The following is a 12,341-nucleotide window of genomic DNA, read 5'->3' as shown; positions in this document are numbered from 1 at the left end:
TGTGAAATTTCCATGTAAGGAAAGGACTGAAACGCTTTTATATAGGACCAAACAGGATGTAACTGCCCAGGGACATTTAAATTTCCTATTAACTAAGGGGTATTTGAAATGAAGCTAGTGCTGTCCAGGCACTGGGGACAAAAATCCTGTGCAGGAAAGTTGGTGTTTCAGATAAAAACTATGAGTTCAAAGCAGGGGATTTCATGGACCTCTCCCTCAAGGAATTGCCTCAGTGGAAAGTAGTTAATTATTATCTTGGTTTAGCTAACTCTTGCAGTCGATGCATTTCAGGTTAAAAAAATGAATATTATACATAACTCGTTTTCTGTAACATAGGTTCACAGGTTTTTCTAGTAAAAAGGATTTTTTTCATTAATTAACAGTTTCATTTTAACTGGTCACCAATAAAATCACACATGATTGCATTGGCCTTATGTAAAAAAAAAAAAGGAATACTTAGTAATTGTTTATTTACATAAACCCATACATAATAGTAGAATCAAAGAATCTCAGAATAAAACCATGACTTAGAGAGCTAAACTTTCTTCAAACATTCTAAAATTACTCTGAAACTGATAATCCAGCCCTCATTTTAACAATCCCCCAGATGAATAATTTTTACTCAAAAGTGAATGAATTCCATTCTTAAATACGTGTGATTATGGAAAAGGCATTTTTTAAAATTATACTTTAAATTTTAGGGTACATGTGCACAACGTGCAGGTTTGTTACATATGTATACATGTGCCATGTTGGTGTGCTGCACCCATTAACTAGTCATTTAGCATTAGGTATATCTCCTAATGCTATCCCTCCCCGCTGCCCCCACCCCACAACAGGCCCCAGAGTGTGATGTTCCCCTTCCTGTGTCCATGTGTTCTCATTGTTCAATTCCCACCTATGAGTGAGAACATGCGATGTTTGGGTTTTTGTCCTTTTGATAGTTTGCTGAAAATGATGGTTTCCAGCTTCATCCATGTCCCTACAAAGGACATGAACTCATCATTTTTTATGGCTGCATAGTATTCCATGGTGTATACGTGCCACATTTTCTTAATCCAGTCTATCATTGTTGGACATTTGGGTTGGTTCCAAGTCTTTGCTATTGTGAATAGTGCCACAATAAACATATGTGTGCATGTGTCTTTCTAGCAGCATGATTTATAATCCTTTGTGTATATATCCAGTAATGGGATGGCTGGGTCAAATGGTATTTCCAGTTCTAGATCCCTGAGGAATCACCACACTGACTTCCACAATGGTTGAACTAGTTTACAGTCCCACCAACAGTGTAAAAGTGTTCCTGTTTCTCCATATCCTCTCCAGCACCTGTTGTTTCCTGACTTTTTAATGATTGCCATTCTAACTGATGTGAGATGGTATCTCATTGTGGTTTTGATTTGCATTTCTCTGATGGCCAGTGATGATGAGCATTTTTTCATGTGTTTTTTGGCTGCATAAATGTCTTCTTTTGAGAAGTGTCTGTTCATATCCTTCACCCACTTTTTGATGGGGTTGTTTTTTTCTTGTAAATTTGTTTGAGTTCATTGTAGATTCTGGATATTAGCCCTTTGTCAGATGCGTAGGTTGCAAAAATTTTCTCCCATTCTGTAGGTTGCCTGTTCACTCTGATGGTGGTTTCTTTTGCTGTGCAGAAGCTCTTTAGTTTAATTAGATTCCATTTGTCAATTTTGGCTTTTGTTGCCATTGCTTTTGGTGTTTTAGACATGAAGTCCTTGCCCATGCCTATGTCCTGAATGGTATTGCCTAGGTTTTGTTCTAGGGTTTTTCTGGTTTTAGGTCTAACATTGAAATCTTTAATCCATCTTGAATTAATTTTTGTATAAGGTGTAAGGAAGGGATCCAGTTTCAGCTTTCTACATATGGCTAGCCAGTTTTCCCAGCACCATTTATTAAATAGAGAATCCTTTCCCCATTGCTTGTTTTTGTCAGGTTTGTCAAAGATCAGATACTGGTAGATATGTGGCATTATTTCTGAGGCCTCTGTTCTGTTCCATTGGTCTATATCTGTTTTGGTACCAGTACCATGCTATTTTGGTTACTGTAGCCTTGTAGTATAGTTTGAAGTCAGGTAGCATGATGCCTCCAGCTTTGTTCTTCTGGCTTAGGATTGACTTGGCAATGTGGGCTCTTTTTTGGTTCCATATGAACTTTAAAGTAGTTTTTTCCAACTCTGTGAAGAAAGTCATTGGTAGCTTGATGGGGATGGCATTGAATCTATAAATTACCTTGGGCAGTATGGCCATTTTCACGATATTGATTCTTCCTACCCATGAGCATGGAATGTTCTTCCATTTGTTTGTATCCTCTTTTATTTCATTGAGCAGTGGTTTGTAGTTCTCCTTGAAGAGGTCCTTCACATCCCTTGTAAGTTGGATTCCTAGGTTTTTATTCTCTTTGAAGCAATTGTGAATGGGAGTTCAGTCATGATTTGGCTCTCTGTCTGTTATCTGTGTATAAGAATGCTTGTGATTTTTGCACATTGATTTTTTATCCTCAGACTTTGCTGAAGTTGCCTATCAGCTTAAGGAGATTTTGGGCTGAGATGATGGGGTTTTCTAGATATACAATCATATCATCTGCAAAGAGGGACAATTTGACTTCCTCTTTTCCTAATTGAATGCCTTGGAAAAGGCATTTTTGAAATCATGATAAGGACACTTAACATAAAATCTACCTTCTTAGCATTGAAAGAAAAATTTTTAAAACTTTTAATATCAAAAATTTAATATATTGTATATGCTACTTGGCAAACGTTTAAAAATAGCTCTAAGTTCCCGTGCGTGTATATATATATATAATATATATGATTTATATCGTGTATTATATATATGAATTATATATATAAATATAAGAAACTGAATTGTAAATGTTGCTGACCAATAAACTTTATTTTGATCTCCAGTGACAAATATAGTACCACATTAAGTACCACAATATGGTGTCTCAGTAAGGATCACACGTTTTCATAAGGCTGTTTATGAACAATAAGAGACAATTAATGAATGATTAAAAAATACTCTGAGGTTTTTTTCATTTTGAGGAAAGAATTTTCTATTTTAACATTGACTTTGATTGTGATCTGATCAATGTTTTTGTAAAAGCTTTGGATACAGATGGTAGGTGGATTCAATATTATACATGGTGGTTAGTAGACAAATAATCCAAAAATTTCAACATACAACAATAATGGATAATTTAGAGAAAATTGTGGGATAGTTCAAATAGGATAAACTTTAATAAAATACTTTCCATAGATAAAGGCACATTAAAATTTGAGAGATGTGTGTTTTTCTTTTTTTTTAAGATTGATTAAATCTAATCAATACATGCTAAGAGCATCCAATGACAAAGAAAACAGTTACAAAAAGACCCTATAGTAATATTTCAATTGATGAGTAATATTTTCGCTTTACTCTCTTCATCAGACCGAAACTGAATGAATCATTTCAGAATTAAATACATTAAGAAAATTGTAGACAAATGGATGTGTTAGCAAACAAAAGCGATTGTCATTCATTCCAATTACTAGAAAGCTCAGGGTGACCTATATTTTCAAATATTAAAAATGTTTGTCTTTTAAAAATAAATTTAAATTTATCTATGTTCCTAGAATCAATCTAGTAATAATGGTTATTAGTTATATTCAGATAGTTGTTTTCTCAGCATAAACAATAATTTTCAAAACCTGTTCCTGATGATACAGTAACTACAGACTGATATTAAGAAATATTTATTTATTTATTTTTTAAAGGAAGGGTTTGAATCCCTTACAAAAGTTTTGTGGAGACCTTTTTGAATTCAGTGAAAAAATCTAATTTTGATATTGTAAAATTCTTTTTCTTTTTTTTTCATCTACACTTTCAATTTCCAACTCCTGTGTCTATGCCTTTAATATTCTGACTCATAATTCATGCCATGAGGATGTTTTTCCACAACTCCTCTAGGATAAAAGAAAGCCTACATTAATTTATGTTAGTAATAATAACATTGGACAGTCTGAAACTGCTTGTGGCTTATATAAAAGGGGTTTTCCACTAGAAGTTTAACTCAGGCAGGGCGAGGTGGCTCATGCCTGCAATCCCAACACTTTGGGAGGCCAAGGCAGGCAGATCACTAGAGCTCATGAGTTCAAGACCAGCCTGGGCAACATGGTGAGACCCTGTCTCTACAAAAAATACAAAAATTAATTTATCTATTATTTTCTATTTTATTAATTTCTATTATTAAATATTTTCTTTATTATTTCCTGGCTTCTACTGATATGGATTTATTTTTCTTTTTTTCCCTAGCTTTTTAAAATTTTCTATCCAGATCACAAAAAATTTTCTCCATATCAGCAATAAGACTGTTTTGCTATCTTATTTATGTGTTTACTGGAGTAGCGCATTTTAATTTTTTTCAATAACTTTTCTTTACATTCACAACTTGGCTAACTGGTGCAAAAGCCCTAGCTTCTGGCCTGTCTTGGCTTTTGATAGGCCTTCTTCACTAAGCTTAATCATTTCTAGCTTTTGATTTAAATAAGAGACATGTGACTCTTCCTTTCACTTGAATACTTAAAGGCCATTGTAGGATTATTAATTGGTCTCATTTCAATATTGTTGTGTCTTAGAAAACAGAGAGGCCTGAAGAGAGGGAGAGATGGTGGAACAGCCAGTGGGTGGAGCAATCAAAACATACATCATTTATCAATTAAGTTCACTGAATTACATGGGCAGTTTGTGGTTCCCTAAAACAATTACAATAGTAACATCAAAGATCACTGATCACACATCATCATAACTTTCACTCGCGTCCGTGTGAAGAGACCACCAAACAGGCTTTGTGTGAGCAATAAAGCTTTTTAATCACCTGGGTGCAGGCGGGCTGAGTCCGAAAAGAGAGTCAGCTAAGGGAGATAGGGGTGGGGCCTTATTATAAGATTTGGGTAGGTAAAGGAAAATTAGTCAAAGGGGGGTTGTTCTCTGGCGGGCAGGAGTGGGGGTCACAAGGTGCTCAGTGGGGGAGGTTTTTTGAGCCAGGATGAGCCAGGAAAAGGAATTTCACAAGGTAATGTCATCAGTTAAGGCAAGGACCGGCCATTTTCACTTCTTTTGTGGTGGAATGTCATCAGTTAAGGCAGGAACAGGCCATTTTCACTTATTTTGTGATTCTTCAGTTACTTCAGGCCATCTGGGCATATACGTGCAGGTCACAGGGGATGCGATGGCTTAGCTTGGTCTCAGAGGCCTGACAATAACGATACAATAATAACGAAAAAGTTTGAAATATTGTGAGAATTACCAAAACGTCACATAGAGATATGAAGGGAGCACATGCCGTTGGAAAAATGATACTGATAGATTTGCTCATTGCAAGGTTGCCACAAACCTTCAGGTGCAATAAAGTGAAGCACAATAAAATGAGACAGGCCTATATTTAGTCGAACATCATTCTGGGTGTGTTTGGAGAGGTGGCTCCTCTCTGCAGGCAGGTCCCCATTGACTTCCCAGCTCTCAGCAGAGAGGATAGCTACTCTCTGCAGCTGGTCATCCCGTCATCTCTCAGTTGTCCTCTACCATGCTATCGCTGATCCTGGGGCTTTTATGGACCTCAGAGGGGAGGAAGTGCATATGGAGTGGTCCATCCGTGGCCATGGGTGGGCAGAAAAAGGCACCACAAGACCCCACTCCAGTCCACCGGTGTGGCAGCCTGACCCCCAGCCTTCAGGCTCTTCCTGGCCTGAGGATGGGGCCTTACAGGGACCCGCTCCCTTCCACCTAGGAGCCCGTCTGCCTCCTGACGCCTTTCATGGTGCCAAGGGGCACCTGCAGGCCAACGCTTCCCCCGCATCCACTCTTGTCTGGCCCAACATCCAGAGGGGGCTGAGGTGGCAGGGCTCGATCATGCATATACCTGGCAGGGTTGTGACAGTGCCTGGGCTCAGCTCCACCTACTCCTAGATTGGATCAGTTGCAGAGAGTGGGGAGAGACCAGGCAGTAGGAGCAGGCACCTCCGAGCCTGCAATGGCAAAGGGGGCCTTCCCCGGCTCTCAAGAGCACACAGAGGCCCACATCTACTGTCTCGATTTGGACAGCTGCAGCTGTGCCTGGGGGTGTGGGGCTCCTGCCTGCTCCCAGCCCTCAAGAGCACATGGAGGCCCAAGTCTACAACCCTGACGTGGGTGGCTGCAGCCGCGCCCAGGGTGGGCAGAGCTCCTGCCTGCTCCCAGCACACAGGAGCCCCGGGTATACTGCACCGACTTTGGCGGCTGCAGCTGTGCCTAGTCGGGCAGGGGCTTTCAGGGAGGCCCTGGATAGAGCAGAACGCAGGCCCTGGGTCTGGCTGTCGGGAGTGGCAGGCTCCGAGGTCACCCTAACGCCTCGGGTGACCTGTATAGAGCAGACCCCAGGGGACTGGCCCTGGGAGGCCTGCACAGAGCCTCCTCCCAAGGCCCAGGAACTCCAGCATGCCAACTGCAGATCATGGGACTTCTCAATGTTTAGTGTACTATGAATTACATTCAGTGCTTTTAGGTATTATGTATATTTAAACGTTGTGGTTTTCATCTCTAGAAGTTTGATTTTTTAAAGTATCTTCCTCGTCTCTAAATTTTTGAACATATGGTAAACAGTAAAATTGTTTTAATGCCATAACTTGAATCATTCTAACATATGTGTCAGTTCTGAGTCAGGTTTGATTTATTGATTTTTCTCCTTACATCATATTTTCCTGCTTTTTTTCATGCTTAGTAAATTTTCATTGGAAAATTTTCTTTTACTGGGTATATCTGTAATCCTATAAATACCCTTGAGTTTATTCTGGAGTGTTACTAAGTTACTTGGATACAGTTTGATACTTTAGTCACTTGTTTTGAAGATTTGTTAGGTAAAACCAGAACAGTGTTTAGTTTAGAGCTAATTATTGAAATTCTTGAAGCAAGACACTTTTGATTGCTAAACTCAATGCCTCAGGAATTCTTAGGTTTTCATTCTGGCACATAAATAGCTTGAGAACCCACAAAATTCCCAGCCTTTGCATAAGCATTGGGCACTATTTACCTTAATCCATTAAGTGGTTCTTTACTCATTCTTGGATAGCTTCCTCACACACATATGCAAATCAGCGCTCAGCTAAACTCAAGCAGGGCCCTCTCTCTGTGTATTAGTCCATTTTCATACTGCTATAAGGAAATACCTAAGACTGGGTAATTTGTAAAGAAAAGAGGTTTAATTGACTCACAGTTCCACATGGCTGGGGAGGCCTCAAGAAACTTACAATCATGGTGGAAGGTAAAGAGGAAGCACTGACCTTCTTCACATGGTGGCAGGAGAGAGAAGTGCAAGCAGGGGAAATGCCAGAGGCTTGTAAAACCATCAGATCTCATGAAAACTAACTCACTGTCACGAGACCAGAATAGGAGAAACCGCCCCCACAATCCAGTCACCTCCCTCCCTCAACATATGGGGATTACAATCGAGATGAGATTTGGATGGGGACACAGAGCCAAATCACATCATTCTGCAAGTCGTGAAAGATTTTTCTATGTTTAGCATTATCTTTTCTGACACTTTTTATGACAAATTCTGCCTTAGTCTGGATGCTCAGTTCTGCCTTTTTTATTTATTTCACAGTTTTTTTCAAAAGTTGTATTCCTTGATGTAAAGGTAAATGTCTAATTTTATTTCAGTGACTTGTACATAGTTGCCATCAATAAATATTTACCAAATAAAGGAATACATTTTCATCATAAGATAAACCTCATCATAGCAACAGCTCATTTAAATGTTGCTGTTTATGTTGTTTTATAAGATATAACAAATAAATATTTTTATTTAATAATTTACTAATATTATTTTTAAATCATGTTGGGTAGTTAATCCAAACCAACAATATATAACTGTGATGAGAGTCAGAAAATTTCTATTATTTCTAAAAGTGTTGGGAATTATCCACTTCTCCTAGAATAAATATGATAGTAGACTTTGTTCTGATATAAATATTTTTACCTTATTGAATATGTTTTCCTACTGCTCCTATAGCACAGGGCCTATTTCTATTTAATGGCTTGCCAATTATTTGCATAATTGATGTAATATTTAGTAACTTTTAATATTTAATAACTTTACTAATGTTTTGGTAATACTTTCAGGAATGCGTAAAATATTTCCTTATTAAACTTGTTCAACATTGCCTTATTTTGATTTGCTTGCTTGATAGTACAGGTATATAATTTATTTAATGATATATTTAAATATATAGCCTTCCAAAATCTCAGGCAGCATACATGCAGAAATATTATACCTTTATAAAGTCAAAAATTTAAAACTGTTTAAAGATAAAATTTTTCTCTGGCATATCTGTAATAATGAAAGTGAATCAAAATATATTTCTAGGGCTTGGGGGACATATCTTGAGCAGCCACCCACATCAGCAAAACATTTCTCCAAGCACCCATATTTTTATTTAAAAATACATGCGATTTTCTCAACATAATATATCCATGTTTATTCCAATGCAACACAGTAGTTTCAATGTTCAATTATTTTGAGTTCTATTTATACTTCTAAGTTAAACAAACAAACCCAAGAATATGTTAACATTTCTATTAAATGACCACAAAAACTCCCAACATTCAACCTCTGAGAAATATACTGCTTTAATAGAATAAATAAATACAATAAGAGTTTTTTTCATAATACATATTAGGATGTATTTTATTTCATGCCAATAGCAGACTCCATGTATAAATGAACCATGGGTTGGGAAAAATACTGTGATCAAAAAAATGCAAAATGTCTAGGATCCTTTTCCAGATTATACTAGAATTAAGGAAATGAACTCACTTTCTCTTATATAGCCACGGGCCTTCAAAAGTGTTCCCAAAAACCTTTTATCTGTGTTCCAGCTTCTCATCTGTCTCACCACCGGGAGCCACAGAAAGTGGACATGCTCATAGTACAGGAAATAGAGCTTTGCACTGTTCTTTTAATGATGTGGATTTTTTGGTGAACTCACTCTATTTTGTCTTGGTTTCTTCGGCTCATAGGTTTGTGAGGCAGTTTATAGCAAAAGGCTATAAAAGTCTTTTTTTTTCTAAATAAAGATAATAGATCAACCAAAGTTTTGAATTCCACATGGTATTCTCAAACCCCCACACTGAAATAGGACTAAATTACCCAGCCAAGTGGTGAAGAAAGCTGCCTTGTCAAAACATGTAAATTCCCACTGAGTTTGTGTCCCTAAATTAGAATTTTTTCCACCTCAGGTTTTTCCCCTGCTGATCACTGTCCAAAGCATCTCACTGTTCATCTTTCCCCCCAGAGTAAGTTCTATTTGCATTGACCTAGGCCTCATTGTTGTGTACCACAAGAGCATAAGATTGACTAAGGCAAAACATTTATGGCAAAAAAAATTGTATTTAAAAGAATTCATGGCAAAAAAAATATATTTAAAATCATCACCTCTAAATTTGTTCATTAATTTCTCTTTCCATAATTCCATCTTAATGTTTTTGAACTAATTGTCTCTTGATTTTACTTGCCTGTGAGACCTTACAAAAGCATTTGAGGGTGATATAATTGGACATCGAATGTTAGAAGATGGCTAAATGGTGGCAATACATGTTGATCAAAATTAACTCACGATAGTACTGGCATGTTTTTCTAAGAGTTGGGATCATTTCTAATTTAATTGGGATTCATTTATAAACAATTTATGCTAAATATATTTCCTAAACTTTCTCAGTATCTTTTTCTCTAGCTATTATACCATTTTCCCTTACTTTAACTAGATTAACTAGTCATTAGGAATAGGGAGAAAAAAGACTGACTTGATGGAATCCAATATTGTAAAGCAGATAGTCTCGTAAGTGAAAAAATGCTATGTAGATTTTACCAAGAGTTAATTGTTTTTTTCTTAGTCTTGTTCCACTTGTAAACTTTGTGTCACTTGATACTGTTCCCTCATCAATTCCATGTCCAACATCTTTTTGAAAGTCAAACACATCTATCCTCGCTTCTTAGGACTTCTTTTCAGATATCATCTTGTCTTAATCCAAAACTCTTTAGTCAGTGACCTTCTCAGGGCAGCTTTCACATCCTTGTTTCTCAATGTGTAGACGAATGGGTTGAGGGTGGGTGTGACAATGCCATAAAAGAGAGCCATGGTCTTCCCCCGGTCATGAGAATAGCTAGAGGGAGGCTGGACATACATACTGATGGCTGTGAAGTAGAAGAGGGAGACCACCAGCAAATGTGAGGCACAGGTATTGAAAGCCTTCCAGCGACTTTCAGCAGAGCAGATTCTCATTACTGCCTGAGCAATGAACACATAAGTGCCCAGGATGAGGGTGAGTGGTACCAGGAGAAGCAAAGCGCCTAGTACATTGAGCTCCATTTCATTCACACGAATATCAATACAGGCTAGTTTCAAAAGGGCTGGAACTTCACAGAAGAAATGGTCCAACACCCTCTGTCCACATCTTGGGGCCACCACTGTGAGAGTGGACTGGACAAGGGAGTTAGCAAAGCCACTGATCCAAGTGCCAGCAGCCATGTGGATACAGCGTCTATGGTTCATGATGACTGGGTAGTGAAGGGGCTTGCAAATGGCAGCGTAACGGTCAAAGGCCATGATGGCTAGAAGTATGCATTCAGTAGAACCCAGGGCCAAAAATATATAGAGTTGGGCAACACAACCCCCATAGCTAATGGTCTTTTCTGGTCCCCGGAGGTTGACCAGCATCTGTGGGACAGTGCTGGTGGTATAGCAGAGGTCCAGAAAGGATAGACTGGAGACAAAAAAGTACATGGGACTGTCAAGCTGGGGATCCAGATGGGAAACTAAGATAATGGAGATATTTCCAAATAGGGAAAAGATGTAGGCCACCAGAAAGATTACAGAGGGGTGTCTCTAGCCAGGGACGGTCAGAAAATCCCAATAGGATAAAATCATCTAGCGAGCTTTGATTGTTGATCCACATGTTAGCACTGGGAGGTGAAATTCCAGCTGAGACCTCTAAATACCCACAGTTAGGGATAGACATCAACAGTAGGAGGAAGCCACTGAGAATTAGAGATCAGAGATGCCAAGATGAAATTTTCATTTTTGCTCTAATCGGCATCTGTATCTTCATTACAGTAAAATATCATTTGCATCTACATCCTGATTATGATGAAATGTGGAGACAACATCATCAATGTAATATTGAAAGATTACTGAGAAAAGAATAAATACCACATCAGCAACATAGTTGGGAATTTTGCTTATTTAATATATGTCTTCTGGTTAGCTATTCACTCCATTTGGGTTTTCATATCTTCTCTTCTAAAAAGTTTTAGTATACTACCATCAACTCTACATGTCATGGATATGTAATGGTGGCAACAGAGTATAGATTAAAATCGAAGGAAAAGGCAGAACTTCCCAAAAACAGGTCAAACGAAGGCCGGCATGAAGACTACAGGAGGATGTGCAGCCAGGGAGAACGAAGACATCTTGGCATGTTATCCGCTTGGTACAGATCCTGGTCAGAAAACACCATAAGAACTGGAGCACTTTATAAAGTCTGCATGATAAAAGGATGGAGTGCCACGACTCGTTTTACCCCTTCCAAGCTTTAATGCTAGTCCTACTCAGAACATTTAAAAATAGGGAGAAAAAAGCCAAAAAAACAAACAAAATTACACACACACACAAAAATCAGTTCTTAGAAATTTGTTTGCTGTGAAAATGCAACTTTAAAAATATCTGGATACATTTGATGAAATTTTAATCTCTGGAAGAAATCACCAGAAAGAGTTTTAAACATTTGAATCCTTGAAATTTGAGGATGTATATGAATTTGTAATCTCTCAGGATCATTCTCAGCACATATAAACTTAATCATTTTCCCTCTCTCTCCCTTCTTTATTCTCATATTTTCTAATTACTGATACTATTTTTTCCACCAAAATTGCCTCTATCCTGCTCTTTGCCCATCCAAATTACACAATTCCTTTATCATCTAATTTCTAAAGAATAACTCCAATTGCAAATTTTTCCATTCCCTACAATCCCAAATTTCTTTTTTTGTTTGACTCTTATCTTTTAGTAAATTTGTCTTGTGTTTTTCTCTAGTTGTTTAATAAAAGACATTTATAAAAGACTGGGATTTCCTCCAAATCCCAGTCATTCCATTCATTAGCTGTGTGACTTTGGAGATGTCATTTAATCTTTGTGTGCTTCAATTTTCTCATCTTTCAAATAAGCATAATTATACCCATCTCATAGAACTAGTGTACAAATTAAGGAATAGAGTGTACATTGCAAACATAGCTCAGTTCTTGTCATATAC

General features: G+C 37.7%; 1 protein-coding gene across 1 annotated transcript; it reads right to left on the bottom strand.

Annotated features, from left to right (window-relative positions):
- Positions 1–10,045: 10,045 nt before the first annotated feature.
- On the bottom strand, positions 10,046–10,988 carry LOC104006768 (olfactory receptor 2B2-like). The gene is given in 2 exon segments (XM_009450771.2): positions 10,046–10,907; positions 10,909–10,988. Coding segments are annotated over 2 exon segments (942 nt in total).
- Positions 10,989–12,341: the final 1,353 nt, after the last annotated feature.

The sequence above is a fragment of the Pan troglodytes genome, chromosome 5 (assembly GCF_028858775.2).
Source record: "Pan troglodytes isolate AG18354 chromosome 5, NHGRI_mPanTro3-v2.0_pri, whole genome shotgun sequence".
Taxonomy (NCBI): Eukaryota; Metazoa; Chordata; class Mammalia; order Primates; family Hominidae; genus Pan; species Pan troglodytes.
This window is presented reverse-complemented; position numbering and strand designations above follow the sequence as displayed.